At 40.3% G+C, this 21,425-nt stretch overlaps 1 protein-coding gene across 9 annotated transcripts in view; it reads right to left on the reverse strand.

The window, feature by feature from the left end:
- Positions 1-16,773: 16,773 nt before the first annotated feature.
- The window catches only part of CAMTA1 (calmodulin binding transcription activator 1), a 2,488,613-nt gene continuing 2,483,961 nt past the window's right edge, over positions 16,774-21,425 (reverse strand). For all 9 annotated transcript variants that reach the window (XM_069240215.1, XM_069240212.1, XM_069240214.1 and 6 more), the window contains one exon: positions 16,774-20,489. In XM_069240215.1, the coding sequence (XP_069096316.1) occupies positions 20,426-20,489 (64 nt within the window). In that variant the 3' untranslated portion in view covers positions 16,774-20,425. The remainder of the gene's footprint in view (positions 20,490-21,425) is intronic.

The raw sequence follows: 21,425 nt of genomic DNA on the forward strand, positions 1-21,425 counted from the left end.
GTAGGTCTCCACTCTCAAAAAATGACTTTAACACCATAAATTTGGTGCTAGAGGGGTCTAGCACTAAAGTATAAATTTGGAGTTAGTTTTGCACCGAATTAGAGTTAAAAAAAATGACACTAATTCGGTGCAAACAGAGTATAAATATGCCCCTAAGTTTCTAGACCACAGTTAGCAACAATGTTTTGGGGCAGTGCTGAGGTCTAAACCAAATTTGCGTGGGGTAGTGATGTCATTGGGCTCGCGGAAGGCAGGGAGATGTTTATTGACATGTTTTTCCAGGACCTTTGATGGACCTGGTAGCAGGGAGATTGACCTACAATTGCTCAGGCAGCAAGGCTCCAATCCAGTTTTTTTTACCAAAGGTTTTACCACAGCATGCTTCGATTGTGGGGGGGGGGTCCGTCATAGCAAGGTAGAGATTCAACAAATCCACTAAAGTGCAGGCAATGATATTGAAGCCTTGACGTAGGATTTGGAGGTGGGTGGGTCAATGGGAGTCCCAGATTTTACTGTTGATAGGAGGTCTGTGAGAAGGCTGACAGTCAGTTCAGGAAAGGCTGAGAGAGTCCCTGTCTCACAGTGCAGATAAAGACTCATTACCTGGGAGCTCTTTGGTAATTGGGCTGTTAGGGAAGGAGGAATAGATGTCCAATATCTTTTTCTGGAAAAATAGAGACAAATTATTACTGTGTTCAGGTGAGGCTTCAAGGACAGAGCCTACAGACTAAAGGTCTGATTATGAGTTTGGCGGACGGGATGACCTGTCTGGGAAACTTCCAATGTGGAGGTTGCCACTATACTGGCTACCTCCCCGCCGGGCCCACTACGTCTTTCCCGCTGGGCTGATGGGTGAAAACCAAGGTTTCCGCCCAACAGCTTAGTGGGAAAGTGGCTTGTCGCCCGCAATGATGCCACCTGCAGAGTGCACTAGCAACCTTGCAATGCTCATTGCAAGGGTACTGAGCAGGGGGACCCCTGCACTGCCCATGCCAAAAGCATGGGCAGTGCACGGGCCCCCCTGTACCCCCTAGCATCTGTTCTCTGCCAGCCTTTTCATGGCAGAGAAACCACCATGAAAAGGCTGGAGGAGAACCAGGTCGTAATCAGCAGGAAGGTGCTGACTTCAGCTCCACCTTGGCTGATTACGACCTGGATCACCGTCAGCCCATCGGGAACATTGTTTCAGGCAGAGACATTGGTCATTTGACGGTCTGACTGCCAAACTCTTAATTTGGTGGTCAAACTGCCAAATTGTTAATTTGGTGGTCAAACTGGCGGCAGCCAAGACCGCTGCTCAATTTTCACAGAGAAATAAGCGGATTGGGCTTTTCTTATTTCTGCGTGATAATGCCTAATAGAGCTCCTGTATTTACTTTTGCATATGTAATCGTAGGGCTTTCTCCAACTTCTTCCCAATCATTGATCACCGCTTTGTGTTGTGGGAGGCTGCCTGGAGATCATTGGAAGCTTTAAGGTTTTTGTATCATTTCTCAGTGGATGCGGTGGACTCTTGCAGCCGTTGGTTTAAACTAACGTGTTGAGATATTCCCCCAGGGTTCTTGTTTATTATAGTATTAAGGCACTCAGGTAATCAGACCATGCTAGAGGTGTCCATTAATGCTGAAGTGCCTACTGAACTTCCCATTCAAAAGGGCTAAAGCAGGGTTGTCGTTTTGCCCCCTTGCAATAGCAATATTTATTAGCTCCACCAAGTTTTTTGCCAATCTCCCAGGAATAAGTGCACAATCCAGGTTAGGTCCTTGGCTCAATGAAACTGAATTAAATGAAAGAGATTCATAATAAACCTCTTAAGCAGAGGAACACCTCTTTTTCTACAGAGACCCATCCTATAAAGAGTCTATCTTAATTTATTAAAGAGAGCTGTGGGGGTTTCTGTAGACCAGTCCCATAATGCTGGTTGCATCTCTTGGACTCTGTTCCTCTTCCCTCTCTACCAATCGCCCTGACATACCCCAGAAATATATTACAGGGGAGTATATGCTAGAGCCCCTTACGGGACATGCAGTCTTCACTAACTAGTTTTACTATTGTATATCCAAACAAGGTAAACCCTTCACACATTGCTCTGCTAGCTACTTACTCTGACAAGAAAACACTGCTTTCAAGGACAACCACACAAACCCAGCCTATATCTATCTAATTTGCTGCCCCCTAGTGTCTCTGAAGATCTAACCTCACTACCATCTTGCTGTTGCATGGGATTTTTACCCACCTCCTGTATATTCAGGGGCCAGCCAGGTATGACACAAGTCACTGAAGGCAGGTACAGGAGAAGAGCAAGCTAATGAAGATGAGGAGGTGCTCTATTACCAGATCAATCAGTGTCTGTATAAGAATAAGGGCCACAATATGAGTTTTGCAGAGTGGTAATTCTGAATGTTATTAGTGGAATCATATTAATGCATGATTACAAATTTTACCAGATGCAGAATCGCAACTGGTAATTGTTGTATTCTGGTGGTCAGTTTTGCTATAATGATCAGAATATGTAGGACAGGTTTATGTGGAATGTGGAACTCTGATGGAGTCAGTTAAGGCTGTCACACTGTGGGGTTCCGTTGTACATGGCTCTGCTCTTATTTAAATAAACATAACAAACTACGCTGGCTGCAGAGAGGCTTCTGCACTGGCATTGAGGATCCCATTCTTGCTGAACTCTGTATACTAAATGACTTTGTCACAGCTCCGTGTCGGTGTGTGACTCAGAACAATAGGACCTTGCATGTTTTGAAAAGCAGAAAATGAGGACTTAAAATAGTTAACTGTAAGTTTAAAATATGGCGCACCATGGAGCAGAGAAGGGGGCAATAGCATCAGAATGTTTGACGCTATTGATGTACTGTTTAGGGTTCGCGCCAACATTTTGGCTAGAAACTTGAATACATAGGGGCCCATTGTATCCAATGGTGTGCCCCCTTTTAAAGCCTGCTCTGAACAGGCATTAAAAATGCAGAAAGACGTGTCTAAAGCATGCCACTAGATTGTCTTGCATACAGACAGTAGACGCTTGACATCATTTGTAACACTGCAGAGGGCATTCAGATATGTAAGGATGCCATTTGTCTTAGCCTCTGCTTCCACAGTTTGCCAACGAGTCACGGAAAGAATTTTGGAAGGCACAAGCCATGTTCACATTCAAGATGACATTCTGGTATGTGAGAAAAATAGGCAGGATCATGATCTTGTTCTAGAGTAAGCTTTAAAGAGACTGCAGGAGTCAGGATTAACAATCGTAACTGACAAATGTAAATTTGCTGTTCCAGAAGTTTAGTATCTTGATCATGTAATTGGGGCAAATGGCATCAAGCCCAAGCTGAAGCTTTCTGAAAAACTAGGAACAACTCAAATTGTTCCTTAGCCTGGTTAAAAATTATACAAAATGTGTGTGCCATTTTGCCAATGAAACCAGACCATGAGGTTGATTCTAAAAAAAGGGGAGAACTTCGAGTTGTCTGATGGATGTTAAAAATCATTTTGTGCGGGTGAAAGAGAGTATAATCAAAGCCCCCATATTGAAGTTATGTAATCAAGAGTATAAAATCATACTCAGTACAAACTCTAGTGCATATGGGGTTGGTGTGATACTCATGCAAATACACCAGGTGGGAGAGAAGGTTATTACATTTGTTCAAGGACCCTAAGGGGAGCCGAAGAGTGTTACTGAGATACTTAGGGGGTCAAGACGGAAGCACCGCCAACAGGCTGGCGGTACTTCCTTGCCCATTCTGACCGCGGCGGTAAAGCCGCGGTCAGAAAACCGGGGCTGGCTGTTTCCCGCCGATTTAGCCCCGGTTGGGCAAATCCGCCATGGCAGCGCTGCAAGAAGCGCTGCCATGGGGATTCTGACCCCCTTCCCGCCAGCCTGTTTCTGGCGGTTGTCACCACCAGGAAGAGGCTGGCGGGAATGGGTGTCCTGGGGCCCCTGGAGGCCCCTGCGCTGCCTATGCCATTGGCATGGGCAGTGCAGGGGCCCCCTAACAGGGCCCCATGATGCTTTTCACTGTCTGCCTAGCAGACAGTGAAAAGCGCGACGGGTGCAACTGCACCCGTCGCACCGCCGCAACACCGCCGGCTCCATTCGAGCCGGCTCCTGTGTTGTGGCCCCCATTCCCGCTGGGCCGGCCGGCGCTAACTTGGTTAGTGCCGGCCGGCCCAGCGGGAATGTCCGAATGCGGGAAGCGGTATTTTGACCGCATGGCGGCCAAATGCTGGTTCCCCCTGATAGGCGGCTACTGCCGCCCGCCAGAGCCGGAATGAGGGCCTTAGTAATTAGAAAAGAAGCATTTGTCTGTTGGGTGGGGGGTGCAACATTTTAGGACATATCTATGGATGATAAACTTTCAAATAAGAACATACCACAAACCTTTAGTGAATGTATTCACAACAAAAGGGAGAGAAAAGTTTCTTCTTGAATAACTTAATGGTTGCTCAGGCGACAAGTGTTTCCCTTTATGATGGGTTATGTTTCTTGTTGAAGAAACATAAAAGCAGATTGCCTCTCATGTTTGCCAATTGCATCATCTGAGAATAATTGCAAGGAGGAACAGGATGCTGATAGTTGGATGGTAGCCACAATAGAGTGGTTGTTTGAGGAAGCTATCACTGAAAGTGAGTGGAAAGATGCTCTGGACTTGGACGAATAATTGAAGAAAGTAAAAGACAAATTGATAAGTGTGTGGAAGAAGGTTGTCACTAGGAAGGTACAGATTGGTGCGGGCAGAATTTCTGGCAGCTAATATTAATATTTTACTTAGACTGAACGATTAGTGGTTCTACAGTGTTGTTGGAGGTTATGTTGCTGAATGAAGGTCACGCAGGTATGACTGCCATGAAGCGGAAGGCGTGGATGAATTTCTGGTGGCCAAGAGTGGACAGAATAATAGAAAGATAGAGGAGAGATTGTGATGCTTGTGTGAACAGTGCCAAATCATGTGTGGTCAGGGAATCACCAATAGTACCGATCAGGTGTCCTGTAGGGACATGGAAGAAGCTTGTGATGGATATATGCGGTCCTTTTGTAAACAAGAGGTACGAGGGAAATTTGCCATAGTCATGACTTGCTACAGTTCAAAGTGGACTGAGGTTCGGACTGTTGATGAAGTGAAAACTGATGTAATGATTGTATTCTGTAAGGAAGTATTTGCAATGGAAGGCATTCCACAGAAAGTTGCCACGGACAACGGCCCACAATTTGTCTCACAAATTATGACTAATGTCTTGAAGTCTTCATAAAACGGTACTATAATCCCAGAGAAAACGGTTTAGTGGAGAAATTTAATAGAGCACTAGGTGAATGCTTACATTTGGGTACTAGGAATGGTTTGGGAGGATGAATTGAGAATTGAGTTTTGGTATTATAGGTTATATGGAATATTATGACAAAAGGATCATACGATCACTCTATTTGTGAGATAACAAACAGAACCTACCCAAGAAGAAAGAGAGGCTGTCCTACATAGTCCTAAAGGACAATGTTGGATAGATAAAAGCTTTAAATGTAACTCTGGAAACAGGTTTTCTTTTATTAAAATATATATTTGCTTTGCATTGTATGTATATTTGTTGTTTTAGGATGTTCCCTTCTTTACTGTTAGAATAATTTGTATTGATACTAATGTGACAAATGAAATGTTAAGCAATTATTGTTTATTCTATGAAGGGAGGTGTGTTGTGTTCTGGTGGTCAGATCTGCGGTAATGATACGAATACATAGGACAGTTCTATGTGGAAAGTGGAACTCCCATTGAGCCATTTTAGGCAGAGGGATTCAGTTGAACATGGCTCTGCTCATAATTTAAATAATCCTATAAAACTATCCTAGCTACAGAGAGGCTTTTTAGTAATGTCACTTGCTGTTCTGTTAACATTTTCCAACTACTAAAAGTCGAAGTAAAAAGAACAGAAAAGGGCCTAGTATTCATGGGAAATATGGAGTAAAAGTTTTGCTAATTCTGGGATCCACATTAGTTCTCAGATAGGACCTCAATCTTGAAAAAGGCTGGTAAATGTGATGGAAATGACACCCTGTATTGGTAACATGGCCTGAGTTTACCAGCCAATTTTAAAAGCCCATCTACATTAAGGGATAAAGTGGGGAAGTGTCTTTAGCCTTCCATTGTTGCATGTTTCTATGTAATTTGATAGGAGGAATGCTATGCATGGGCAACATATATCTCAAAGTCACACTCTCTCACTGTTGTCACAGGGTCAAACCCTGTTAATCAGTCTCATTGCTGTGTCCCCAGATACCCTGGAGAGACATGAGCCTGCCAAACCCCTGAACACATCCTAAAAACAACTTTTGACTGCAATACAGTGGCACAAAAATAGATTAAATAATGGTAAAGACAATAGGACTGGCCTTGGCAAATCTTCAATGCTTTTTATTTATTTATTGTAAACAAATGCAATATGTATTAGCAATTTAAAATTAATGAGGGGGAAAAATTCTGCAGTCTAAATGTGGCATGTATATATTTACAAAATAATTACATAAGTTAATAGGTAAAAGGTGGTCCATTGCAAAACTCCACAAACAACATAGAAATAAGAGGAAGAAATCAAAGCAGAGGTTAGCTCACTAGTGTTATAATCTTATATTGTTCATTTGCAGTATAATCTATAATTGTTAAAACCATTTTATTAGATATGTACAGTTAACCAAATCAATATTTGTTACCTTCCAATTATCTTGCCGTGTATAATAGTCTGGCCCATACTCCCCTTTGTTCTTAGATATAGTATGTTCCATCTGGTAGAGAATGTTGGTGGGAGCTCACGATAGAATGTTGAGCTGTGAGGAGTTGATGCTGTATGAAGATAGAGCAGTAGAGAAGATGAATAAAAGCTCACACTGAAAGATTTGGTTTGTGATCTTTATTCTTTGCAACACTGGCGACGAGGTGAAGTGCGAAGGGGGCACTTTCTTCTCTACCCCTTTCACATACTCCATCGGCTACATTGAGGTACTGTGAGTTTACAATTGCTGCGAGCTCTCTAGCGTCTCCACGCCATTAGTCTACAAAATAATATCTGTGTACACCGGTGCTTGTACACAATATTAACATGACGGGGGAGTGCCATGACCTCTTCCACGAACTCTGATTTGTAACCTGTCTAGGCACAGAAAACGCGCCGCTTTGAAGGTCAGGCACAGCAACTTGTGCCGCCTGTCAGGAAGCGGAGCGAGTCGTTTCATTGACTGGCTCAGCTGAAGTGCTGCCTTTAGGGAGTCGGCATTTGTGGGCACAGCTGACTTGCTCCACCTGTCAGGAACCTGCTAACGCATCAAATCGTTGGAGAACTCAGCTGACGACGCTGCTTGTTGGAATCTAGCTGCAGCGTGACGCGCCCTCCTCAGAGACAATCATCGCGTCGGTTTCGCTGACAGGCACAGCTGACTTGTGCTGCCTGTCAGGATCCCGGGAACGCGTCCGTTTCCCTGACACGCTCAGCTGATTGCGCGTCCTGTAAGGAACCAGCTGCTGCGATAATTGTACTTGGTGAAACTTGACGGTGACGCGCACACCTTCTAGGGAGCGATTCTATTTTTGAAGGAAGAATCCTACGTTTTGGCACATCTATTGTTACAGTACTGAAGATTACACAAGTTTTTACAACGCTTATATGTGTTGCTACTGTGCTTACCAGAGAAGTATAGTGCTAAGCATTCTTACAGTTTTTGTAATGCCTATGTAGTTGATATAAAAATATATAATATAAGGAAGATTTATGAACCTGTCGTGGTGACGGACACTTCATTTTCTGATAAATCTTAGGCTTATGTTTCATATAAACATCGTGCCTATTCCTGAGTTGTACGGTCATGAAATCTGAGGTATCCTGCTATATAATCCTTCGAGGTACCTAAGCATCAACAACATATAAATCACTTATTCTGACAGTTATTTATGTTTCGCAACTATACCATGTGTTTAATTTGATGTCATCAGACTAAGTCTGTTTAACTAAGAGTGGGGAAAAAAAAATCTTAATATCAACCATAAGAGCTTTTTAATGTGACAAACGTTTATTGAAGAAATTTTCTTTTACATCGTATTTTTATTGTAAAACATTTTATTTCAGAGTAGAAACCTTCTTGCATACTCACTTTCTCTCCTGCATGTATCATGGCCGCAGCTAGTATGTCCCAACCCATTCCATTCCTTAATGAAATGGGAGAACCTAACATTCCTTGGAAAGACTGGATTAAAGTTTTTGAACCCTATTTAATTGCAATTGGGGTGGACAAGTTTAGTGCGGTCAGGAAACAACACATTTTACTGCATAACTTAGGTTCTCATGGCTGGAAAATGTATGATTCCTTACCTGAACCAGAACCGGATGATGAACGTGACGAATATGTTCACACTTACATTAAACTAGAGAAACAATTTGGTGATAGAATAAATGTAGTGTTAGAACGCCACAAATTCTTCTGTCTCACTCAAGAGAAGCACAATTACGTAGCTGCATTGAGAGGTCTAAGCACCTTATGCAACTTTGGTGACCTCAATGATTCCCTCATTCGCGATCAATTGGTACGCTGCACTAACAATTTAAAAATACAAGAAAAATTGTTACAAAAACAACCCAATTTGAAAGAAGCAATTGAGATCGCTAAATCCATTGAACACATAGCAATGTGTTTACAGGAAATCAAAGCCTCAACTCTTTCGGAGCAAATTTAGGAAATTAAAGAAAATAAGTCAGATTATAACGTACTAAAAATTAAAAGTAGTGAGAGGTCTTGTTCCAATGCGAATTTACCCCTGAAGTGTTATCGCTGTGGGAGCAACAACCATCTTGCAAATTCAAGCCTTTGCCAAGCCAGGACAACGACCTGCAGGAAATGCGGTAAGAAAGGTCACTTTGCAAGGGTCTGTAGAGATCTATCTAAAGCTGACAAACCTAATGACAACAAAATAATGGAGGAGAACCTCCATGAAGTCAAGAAAATTATTTCCCAAGTCCAAGGTGAGGACGTTGTACCCACCCGGTATCCGGAATGCACCATATACATTGATAATAATCCGTTAAATATTGCCGACTTTTGTAAGATGGGTGATGCTCAGGCAATTAAATTACATACACCGGACATTAACCCTAAAGGATACACCAAGGATCCTATTCCTATCAAGGGTATGTTCAAGGCCCTTTTATCATTCAAGGGTCGTTCCACTGTTGGGAAAATATATGTTGTGCAAGAAGGTTCCAACTTATTAGGCTGACAACACCAAAAAGAACTTGGAGTCAGGTTGGATCCTAATAATCCAGAACAAGTTATGGTTGTCAATGAACACACCTCTGTGGCTCAAATTTTCAATGAATTCCCAGAAGTCTTTACTGAGAAACTGGGTTTGCTCAAATATTTCCAACACAAAATAAAATTAAAACCTAACTCTAAACCTGTGGTACACAAAACCCGGCCAGTTCCATTTTTACTCAAGGACGCTCTTGCTAGAGAACTAATCAGGCTTGAATCTCTTGGCATAATACAACCCATTGACAGTTCTGAATGGCTAGCTCCCATTGTTATCGCAAAGAAAAATCACTGCGATGACATCAGAGTCTGTATCGATCTGAGAGATTTGAACAAAAACATCTGGGTTGAGAGACACCCCCTTCCCAGGATTCAGGAAATGTTAAGTACTATGGTGGAGGCTGTATGTTTTTCGGTTCTTGATTTATCCAGTGCCTATCACCAGGTGGAGTTGCATCCTGACTCCAAATGGTTAACTGCTTTTACCACTCCCCTGGGCTGTTATATGTTCAACACAATGCCGTTTACGTTAGCGTCAGCCGCTGCAATTTTCCAGAAAATCATGCAACACATTCTCCGCGATGCACACAAAACCCTTTGTTTCCAGGATGATATCCTCATTTATTGAGCCTCTATCAAAGAACATGACACAAACTTAAGAGCCGTACTCAACAAACTAAAAGTCGCTGGCCTCACATTAAAGAAAGAGAAATGCCAAATTGGGGTAAGTACGATGGAATATTTGGGCCACACAGTTTCTAAGGATGGTTTCAAACCTAAAATGTGCCTAGTTGAGGCCGTTAAGAAAGCGAAGGCACCTGGGAACAAAGAAGAACTCAGATCATTTTTGGGACTGACAGAGTTTATGGCAAAGTACGTCAAGAATTTCTCTGAAATCAAACACGAATTAAGAAACTTGTTAAAAAGTCACACTACCTATGAGTGGTCCGAAATCCATGACAATGTGTTCCAAAAAGTTAAACAGGCCATTTTGGCAGCACCTTATTTGTGTACCTTTGATCCCAAAAGAAAAACAATCCTTACTACGGATGCTAGTAAGAAGGGATTAGGGGCAACATTATCCCAATTTATTGATGGGGAAGAAAGCATTGTAGCTTTCGCTTCTCGGTCCCTTAGCAAGGCAGAATCCAACTACTCTGTGATTGAAAGAGAGGCCCTAGCATGCTTCTGGGCTGTTAAACATTTTAAGTTCTTCCTTTGGGGCACTCCATTCAGTATTCGCACTGATCATAAACCTTTGGTATACATCTTCTCCACAAAAGCGTGAGTCAACAGTACCCCCAAGGATTGCCAAATGGATCCTGGGCCTGGAGAGCTTCTGTTTCAAGGTGGATTTTCTTCCTGGTAACAAGAACTCTGCGGCTGACTTCTTGTCCAGGGTTCCTCTAGATGTCAGAGAGGATTTCGAAACACCAGAGTATCCTGTTATATTAGTCAATACACCCTCAATCACCAGAGAGGAATGGGTGTCTGCATATCAGCAAGATAAATCTTTATTGATGCTGAAATCTTTTACTAAAGATGGTTGGCCTAACTTGAGGAAGGACATCAAGGAGTACTGGGAGATAAGATTTGAGATTAACGAAAACAATGACTTCCTGTTTAGGAATGACAAAATCATACCCCCGGTGATTCTTAGGCATAAAATCGTCATGCTTGCCCATGAGGGTCACCTAGGGAGGAGCTTAACCAAAGCTCGTATCAGGGAAGAGTATTGGTTCCCTGGTATGGATTCCATGGTGGAAACTGAGGTGAAGGATTGCACGATCTGTGCAAACAGCGATAAATACAAGGTGGTTTGCAAGACCCTCATTTCTCCTGTCTCCATTCCGAGCAAACCTTGGGAAAAGTTAGCTCTGGACATTATAGGTCCTATCAATATATCTGGGGTATCCAAACCATTTGCTTTTGTGCTTATCGATTACCATTCGCATTGGATCCACACTAGGATGGTCAATCAAACCACCACAGATTCCTTGATCAATTTTTTGAAAGACATATTTTCGATGGAAGGGATACCTGCCACCCTCATCACTGATAATGGGGTTCAACTAACCTCGTCAGTGATGAAGGAATTCCTTAATACTCTCAACATTGACCACCTTACCACTGCTTTATACTGCCCACGTGCAAATGGCTTAAGTATGATTAGGGAATGCATCCAACTTGCAAGCATTAATCACTCAAATGTGGAGAGTGCTGTCAGGAATATGCTATGGGCGTACCACACCACTCCTAATTCCGTTACTAAAGTTTCCCCATTTTCAGCATTAAAGGGTAGGAAACCAAGCACAAAGTTATTTCCCACATGGTTAGGTGAAGGGGATAAAATGGGGCGTACATTCCCTGATACCAAAAACCAGATATCCAAACACCAAGGCAAGTACAAAAGGTATTATGACCTCAAGCATGGCACAAAAGAACGGGTGTGGAGATTGGGTGATTGGGTGTTTATCAAAAGACCAAAATTGGATACAATCAAGGGCACAAATTATATAGGACCTGTACGTATCAGCAAGGTCAGGCACAATGTTGTGGTGTTAGATAACGGTCAGTGTTGGAGTATGGATAGACTTGTCAGAAGCGGTGCCTCTGCCAACTCTGGTTGTGAGAAGGAGACGTCAAGTCATGATATGAAAATGGAAATCACCAATTGGACACGTAAAAGACAAATCCAAACTCCGATGTGGCATTAAGGACTATATTGTTAACACATAACTTGCTGTTTTGTCAATCTCTGGCATGGGCACCACTGAAGTGATGGTAGAAACGTACTTTCTGCTTATAGGCTCTGATGTAAGCTTATTTTCTTTCTCTCAGTTTCCCTGCACGTGTCCTTCTGCAGGGGATGTCCTCTCCTTGCGTTCATCTTTCCCCCCTAGGTGTTATACCCTCCTTGTTGTCTTTCGTTCTGGTAACCTCTCTTAGAACTGTCCCAGCACCCCTTTGTTCTATTGGGATGGAAGATGTGTTTTAATCTTATATTGTTCATTTGCCAGTATAATCTATAATTGTTAAAACCATTTTATTAGATATGTACAGTTAAGCAAATCAATATTTGTTCCCTTCCAATTATCTTGCCGTGTATAATAGTCTGCCCCATACTCCCCTTTGTTCTTACGATATAGTATGTTCCATCTGGTAGAGAATGTTGGTGGGAGCTCACGATGGAATGTTGAGCTGTGAGGAGTTGATGCTGTATGAAGATGGAGCAGGAGAGAAGATTAATAAAAGCTCACGCTGAAAGATTTGGTTCGTGATCCTTATTCTTTGCAACAACTAGCCCTGTTAGTGAAGTGTATGTATTCTGTTATAAGTGGATGTGCACACCTAAAATTATGTTATTCACAGAGAAGAAAGCCAATGGCTAAAGTGGGTTGAACCATTGCCATTGTGTGTCGAGAGGTGGGCAGAAACACTATGGCCCTCATTATGAGTCTGGCGGTCCCTAGACCGCCATACTTGTGGATGGCGATTGGACCGCCTCCAATGCGGTGGTCCGAGCACCATCTTTCAACCCCGGCGGTCAGGCTGTGAGGGGACTGCCAGGATCAGGGATCCCGCCGGTCTGGTCGTAGGGTGTGGTCCTAATCCGCCAAGGCAGTGCTGCAAGCAGCTCTGCCCTGGGGATTACAACCTCGTTCTCTGCCAGCCATTTAATGGTGGTAGCACAGCTGCGAAAAGGCTGGCAGAGAACGGGTGCAGGGAGCCTAGGGGAGCCACCGGGGGTCCACCTGCCCAGCACCCTTGCAATGTTCAGTCTGGTTTGCAGACAGTGAGCATTGCGAGGGTGCTTGTGCACCCTGTGGCCTACAGCATTGCCGCCGGTCAATTACGGGCCAGAGACAATGCTGTAGGTTGTTTCCCGCTAGGCCAGCGGGTGGAAACTCAGATTCCACCCGCTGACCTAGTGGGACATTTTTTGGGCCTGGCTGGGAGGTAACCAGTACGGTGGCAACCTCCCTGTAGGAAGTTCGGTGGACGGCGTAAACTGTCCGCCTATCTCATAATCAGGCCCTATATATATATATATATATACGTGTTTTTATAAAGAATTGTCATGAACTGTAATGCAAACATGAGGCTTGCGGACAACTAAACCGGACTCAAGGCCAAACATTAAAATGAAGGGTGTTTAATGAAGCTGGTAAAAACTGTAAGTACCTTGATACCTTGGACATAATAAAGAACAAGGGAGTTCCCACGATCTTTCACAATGGTAGGCCATTGAACAGTGAGTCAAATGACTTCTACATTTATTTTGTCTACTTGCTATTTATCTCTTCTGCTATTTATTTGCCTCTCTTGCTGCTGTTGTTTCTCATTTGCTACCTCGTTGCCCATCCTGCTTCCTTCTATCCAATCAACACACAAGACTTCTCAATGTAATAAGATAAAGGCATATTGGGAATGACGATGACTCTGTTCCCAAGGCTCTCTCCTGATTCCCTCCATTTTGTATAGTTTCTTCTCGCATTTTCATCCTTAGCATTACTTGTACCTGGGCTGAAATTCAGTGTAATGGATTTATAAAGTACTGTGCAAGAAACTAACATAGTAAAACAAGGATCAGATCTTGTTAACCATCGAGGGCAAATAAAAGGAAACTTTCTGAAATATGGATATGTCTGTCAGGAGAATGAGGTTTGAAAACAGGCATAATGCAAGGTTTCACTCTCCTTTCAGCAGAAGATCAGCACTAATAATAGAAATGTGTGGCCACTGAGAACTTGGCATTTATGACATCTTCCATATAACCAAATCAATAACACGAAGATCTGTAAAAGGTCTACTGTGGATGAGATTGAGGTGCATGGAAATGGTGGAAGGCCAGTAAAAAACAAATGTGTTGTTATTGTGATTTATTTATGAAGTCAATTAAAACCCATGCGCACAGCTTATGCTCATCTCATCAAGATGCGGAAAGCTTTGTATTGGCAGGATGTCTTACAGCTATAGCATGAATCCGAAGCTGAGCTCAAACTGAAAAAATGCATGAGTGAAAAGGCAGTGTCTTTACTGGCACCCTGAATCTCTGCCTAAAAGTAACATTTTGAACATGTTCAGTGAACTCATGGAGAAGAGACTCCATTAAAGCTCTGAATGAACACTACTTTGTTACCACATTCTTCTGAGGGACCTAGGAAAAGGATACAGGTTCAGTGTAACTTTCCTATGCAACACAGATTCATTATTTCTGATGCTCTGACTTTTCCACTGACCAATGCCAGCTGCACGTGCTAGGAAAATGTCCTGGACATGGAAATACTACATTGTAAATGTTTAAACAGCACCTTTACTTTAGGACCATCTCAGAGGTGTTATTTGTTGGCAGTTGACAACTAACTGAATACTTCCATCACTGAAATGTTAGGCAGGTATTGAGAGACCACTTAAATACCCACTTAAACTATAGGATTCACATGTTTGGTATATTTGTAAGGATAAACCTAGATCTTCAGCTGACATCAGGGCCTAGTTTCTGAAAATAGGCCTCTGAGACAGCAAAGGTTTTTTCTTCAAGATTCTCAGGAAGTGGAGGTGTTTAAATTACAGGCAGCCTCCTGACAGACTATGTGTATTTTTTATTATAGTGCATGATATGTTGTAGGCGTATAGTACTAGTAACAAAAATAGTAAACATAAAGTAAAAAGTAAAGTACAGTAAAAATGTTAAACTGATTTGATCCAGGCATCAATACCCCTATCATGCCTCACCCGCCTAGTCTTCATTCTGATGGGAACATCATTAACCATCTGTTATATTTGTACTCCCTTTCACATTAACAACTCCAACATTTTAATTCATTAGATGACATACTGTTTATAAATGACTTATCGGCCATAAAGCCTGAAACTATTGCCTTAGATGTTGACTGACAGTTTCCTTTGAACAATTCCACATTTATGTGGGAAGGCTTACAACCACTTAATCAGTGGGTATCACATTACTAGTGGGCCCTAATACAAGTGTTTGTGCGTATGGTCTATATTGCTGATGAATGTCCACTTTAACCAGAGGTAGTTTAACAATCTAACAGGCACCCAGCTATCTGACATTACAAGGGTTAATGATGAAATGATCACATTATTTTATTCAGACCTCCAAGGAATCCTATGTTTGTTATGAGCTATATTTTGATTGCAGTAAGAATTGATCAAAAATATAAATTACTTATAAATGAATTAGGAAGTACAAAGTGATTGCTTGAACAATGTTCTATATTTTGGTTCATAAAGATGACACAATTTTAGGAGATTCTAATTATTATGCAAACATACATCTCATGTAAATGTCCTTCTGATACCCTACGTGATACAGTATTTAGGTCATTTAGCAGATTCTCATTATTATGCAAACATACGTCTCATGTCAATGTACTTTTGATAGAGGGTCAGATGTACAAAGATTCTGGTTTGTGATTTCCTAATTGCAAATCTTTGCCATTTGTAATTAGGAGATCGCAAACTGCGATGTACTTATGTGTCTAAGACATTTTATTGATTTGCAGTGGGCCACAAATGGACCTATTTCATCAATATTCATGAGACAGGTTGCAATTTGTGACCCACTGGGAATGGCTACAATCACAGGTATGTTGGCCTGCTGGGGTCAGCTGACCAACATGTCTGTAGTTGCTTTTATTGAAAGTTTTCATTTTTAAGAGCAAGCAGTTTTTTGTGGGACCAGTGCCTGCTCTTAAAATTATTTGCACTGTCATTCACAAAGGGAGAGGGTCCTTTGGGGACACCTTCCTGTTTGCAAAATGTTAACTTCAACTTGAAGTTGGTGGTAATCTGACATGTTTTGCAACCACATTCTGGTTGCAAAATATTCACACATACCACTGCAACTCGCTATTAGGAAGGGATGTCCTTGCAAATTTTGCTGTTTGGGGTTGCTAAATAGCTTTGGACATCTGGCCCTTAGTATTTCACATATCTTTTAGAATCAGTTTAGGTGCCTGTGTTTGAGGATTGCCCCTGAATGCATTGTGTAGGATACATATTTCAAGGAGTGCCTTTAAGTCAAAAGGAAATATCATCCAATGTTCAAAATGCATTTAAATGTGAATCTTGTTAAGTAATGCTTAATTCTTGTGTTTAGTATGTTGCTAAGAACTTCCAATTTTGTCTGATAAGAATTAATTCAGAAGTAAATGGGTTTGCTCAGGATAATTTAGTCAACCATGGAGTTGAGTTCTGTTGCTAAGAACTTCCAATTGTGTCTGATAAGAAGCAATTCAGAAGTAAATTGGTTTGCTCAGGATAATTTAGTCAACCATGGAGTTGAGACTGGAACACAGGTCTCTGGGTTTTATTCACATGGACTTTTTAACCACCATGTTCCTTCTTCTTCTGCATCCTAATGGCTGATGGTAGAATCCTTTATTCATGATGGATGCAAAATGATTAGGTTTTTAAATATGTTTTAGAAAAAATACTTTAAAAAATGACACCTAGTATGGGGGCGTTTTCTTTGTTTTTAATTTACAGCAGAAAGAATATAAAGCATTCAGAAAACATTTTCCATATGTTAAGGGCAATTCAAAACATTTTGCATGGTTCCAGCAGCTGAGCTCTTCGACAGATCCATTGATTCAGTGATGCTTGTCATGCACAATTACAAAAATAAAACTTACAAAAAAAGAGACATCTATACTAGTTTTACATGCAAGACTTGGGGACCCCTCCCCTATTTGGGCACCCACCTCTGTGTGGAACCGCCTTTGTCGTGCAACCAAGTAGGGGTTCCACGTTATATCCTCTATTTCTTTCACACAGCATAGACTATTTCCAATGGAATCACATATGAAGGAATTGGACATTTAAAGAGACAGAATAATGTCAGCTGTTCACTTTGATGCTAGACAGGCTCCTGGCACTTGGGAAGTAAATTTTATGTTTTTCCAAAAAATAAAGCAGTGTTTAAGTATCTTACATTCATAAGCAAGATCCACATTTGCAGAAAGATCTATCGGTACAGCTCAAGTTCAGTGGGAGTGCAGACTGCAACTCACCAGTGGGCAGTGATATACTGGTGTACTACTCTGGTAGTACTGTAGATCCTGAAATATGCTAGCTTCACAGAAAAAGGAATGCAAAACTGTAAAGCAACTTGAGGTGGCTCAACACATTACTAAACCTGATAATTTGTCAACATAATGCACAACAAAAAACTCTGTTAGTACAAATATACAGTGGACACAACTGAGTTCATTACTCTTGTTAGCAAAACAAATTAGATACATTGATCATGAAAAATGGAAAAAACATTTACATTTTCAAGCTAACAAAATTTCATAAGTTCTTCCAGTGTTCATAATACAGAGCAATGTTCACTTATCCCAAAAAAGGAATTTGATATGTTTCTTTTTCCCCTTCTCAGTAAGTTAATATTAAAATACATTCTGTTTTGGAACATTCAATGTCCCATCTAAAAGATCATTATGCAATCAGTTTTCAAATGTACAGTCTGTTAATACTGGCATTGTGCGAGATCTGAAGAAAAACAGTAAGAAAAGACTTCAGGGCTTACTTCTAAACTGTACATGTGTGACCAAAGGAAATAAAAACAGGTATAAATACAGAAAAGGCAACAAGAGTACCGAGCTCAGTGTTTAAAGTGAATGTTGTGTTTACCTATACATAGCTGGAGAAGATCAGTTTACATGTGTCTCCTGCATTAGCATACTCTGGGTTTAGCATCAATCATGTCTATAAAATATGAAGAAACGCCATCCGTTCTTAAGCTCAAACAACGGTCATCTGTTCAGACAGGTGCATAATTCAACCTTTATAATTTCAGTTGATAGTAATTATTCTCTAAAGATTAAGTGCACCTCTTAAAATAAGTTTCTATTAAAATAAAAAAGGAATACTTTTCTTTGGCTCATTTGTATGCAGAAATATCAATATACCATGGCACCCCTACAAGAACGGTTTAATTCACACTTCTTTTTATGTGTGCAATTTTCATAACATTTTCTGAATTCCAGTAAGTAGATTTGAAAATGCAAAACATATTTTCTGCTTTCCTACTTTCCTTCTTTTTCTGTTCTAGTCTCATTCTACGTGTAATTTATTGGATTGAATGTATGGTGTTTATGCTATATATTCTCTTTCCTATGATTATCTGCTTTGCAAATGTAACTTAATTTTCTTAAGCATTATAGCATTCACATTACTTGGCACCATTGGCAAAAAAATATAATGTTAAATAAAATTGAAAAAAAATTCTGGTAGCCAAAACTTAAATGTAAACATATTCTTTTTTAGTAATGTTACTCTGCTTTTTTTTCCTAAGTCTAAATGCAGTAGCTCGTTTTTTTGCAGTTTAGTCATGCTTTAGCAAAATGTTCTTCTAAAGAACATTTAAAATAAAGTACTCTTATAGTGAAATAAACTTTAGTTTTTTTTGTAGACCGTAGCCACTAATGCTCTGCTTTTTTCATTTCTTTTTTCTTGAATTCATGCACATATCTCTTTTGTTTTTTAATATTTACATTATTTACATACAATACATCCATACTTCTCTGGATCATTCAGACAAAACTATACAAATATTAATTCTAGCTCGCCTAGTTATTGACCATTTTGTGAATAAAATATTTTGTTGTCAATCAATATACCATCTTTTAAATACTGTTTCTTGCTTTCTTGTCCACTCTTTATATTTACAGAAACCTCTCATTTCGAGGAGGAAGCCAAACCAGGGAATCCATCAGCTAGTATTCAACACCACACCATCTTGAGGTGAAATATAAAACGATATTGGGAAGTTGGCCTCTGTGACTGGGCAATTGTCATTACATGGTTATAAATCTTACTGCACGTTCATCAGAGAATACCTACCCAAACACACATATATGGACATTAAAACTAGTCTTATTTGAGTCAGACAAACTATTTAAAAATTAAAATATGGCCTTACCAGAATGTGGCAATACAATTCTTGATGGACTTTACATGAGGTTGAAGGCATTAGATTTTGCCTTGCATTTTAAAATCCACTACATTAGATCTGCATTAAGACTTGTTTAATCACACACTGAGAAACGCCATATTTGTTACACAATGGGCTCGACCAGTTATCTACTGTAACACCAGCAAGCATGCATCATCCATTTGAATTGGTTGACTCAGGAAATAGGCATAGACTCAACCAATCAAAAATGTCTGTACAGGCAGCAGAGCATGCTTCCTTCTGTTTTAGTAGCTCACTGAGTTCAGCTAATGCTGGGACCAACATACATAACCTTCATAATAAAAAAGTTTGAACGGTATTTATGAAAATAATTTTTTTTTGATGTGAACACAAATAATAAATACATCTTAAAAAAACATAAAGTGCATGATATGAGCAGAAAATCATGATATATTCGACACACCTGTCCATTATCTAGAAAATAAAAATATGACACTATAAAAAAGTTACTATGTTTCTACTCTTCCCATGCAACTATTATTTTAACGCCTGACAAATTGGGCATTCTATTTCATGAATAATTGTTTTAAAAAATAGCAGTTTGAATTTTAAAATGTTGCATTAAAAGGGCAGAGAAGACGTAATGAATGAAAGAACAGCAATGCAAATAAAAAAAACAAATATTACATTGACTCCTCCTATATCTCTCTCCCTCCCCAATAAAGTACATAGATTATCAGAGCCCACCACTTCTCCTCATTCTTGTGGAATCCCAATGGCACTGCTTCTTGGAACAGATTGGCAGCTGCAGAACTGGCATTCTTGTGTCACTTGCGTATTCCTACTTTTATCTTGGTATTTTTGGTATATTCGTACAGATCCACATGTTGTTTGAATCCAGCCCTAATTCAAATAGACTGATTTTTTTTCAGGAAGAAAGAAGCCACTCACAAAATCCTCCAGGTGCCATTTTTCCCTGTGCCCATTCCATTCAACAGAAGATTTGAGTTCCAAGATGTCTTGCTGAACAAATTAAAAGTAGTCCATGAAAGTGCAAATGCAATGACCAAAAGGATTACTGTTAAAATCCTGCAGATGATCTTCTGAAAACTACAGTTTTTTTGTTTTTTTTGTTGTAGTTGCATGTCTCTGCTAAGAACAGAAAATGAAAACAGTCTTTTTGAGCAATGTCACATTGCTAAGGGATGCTGCTGTATGTCTTCAAGTTCCTTGTCCTTTTTCAATTCTTTCACTCTGAAAAGAAAAGAAGAAGAATTGAATGCTATCAAAGCTTTACAAAAGCCTTAGACCATTGGTGAGGAAGAAACATTTGCATACTTTATTGAATTCATAGGCCGCCAACATTGTAAGGATGCAGTTTCAATCATGCAAGTATCTCTTTTCTACAAAAAAGGATGCTCCCACTTTGGCCTTACCCACACATTTAGAACCAGAGTCCAATATTAAAAATGTTATTTCTCTCAGGGTTCTCAGTGTAATCCTGATTATTTTTGTCCAAAAATTGAAACTGATACTTGACAAATATATTTAAGTCTCTTTATACAGACCATTATTTTAAAAAAACAATAATACAATTGTGATAGCTAGAAAACCCATCTGCAGGCGCACATCTCCATTAATAAAGTGTCCATTTGTATTGTAGTTTTCAAGAGATTATCCAGTGCTCCCAGAGGGGTGGTATGGCCATAAAAAAATCTACAACAGGAAATCTTTCAAACTTGAAAGCAAATCTAGCACTACAAAACAATAATCTAAGCCTTGTTTAGTGTTGATGCTTGTTTAGTTGATGATTTCTCTTCTCTAGGCAACACGTGTTTCATCTTTTAGCAGACTTCAGCAGGACTAGAAATCATTCAATACATATATTAAACTTCAAATAATAATTGGGTAATTTTACACATGTGTTCAGTAAATCCCCATTGCTCAAGGTTCCTCAGGTGTTACAATGTCCAGAGACCTAAGAACTAAAGTGGTGTCCAAAACATCAAACATATAGCTTTTGTTGAAATATTGTATCTCTGATAGTGTCAAGAGACTTTGATGTACTGTGGCGCTCTGAAAATAACCAGTTAACGAAAGTGGATGTTGGTGCTAACAGGCCTTTTGTAAATGATTGTTTAAAACCATCCAGAAATAAAATGCATGGTCCAAAGAAGACTGAGCCTGGTC

Source organism: Pleurodeles waltl, chromosome 6, assembly GCF_031143425.1.
Source record: "Pleurodeles waltl isolate 20211129_DDA chromosome 6, aPleWal1.hap1.20221129, whole genome shotgun sequence".
Taxonomy (NCBI): Eukaryota; Metazoa; Chordata; class Amphibia; order Caudata; family Salamandridae; genus Pleurodeles; species Pleurodeles waltl.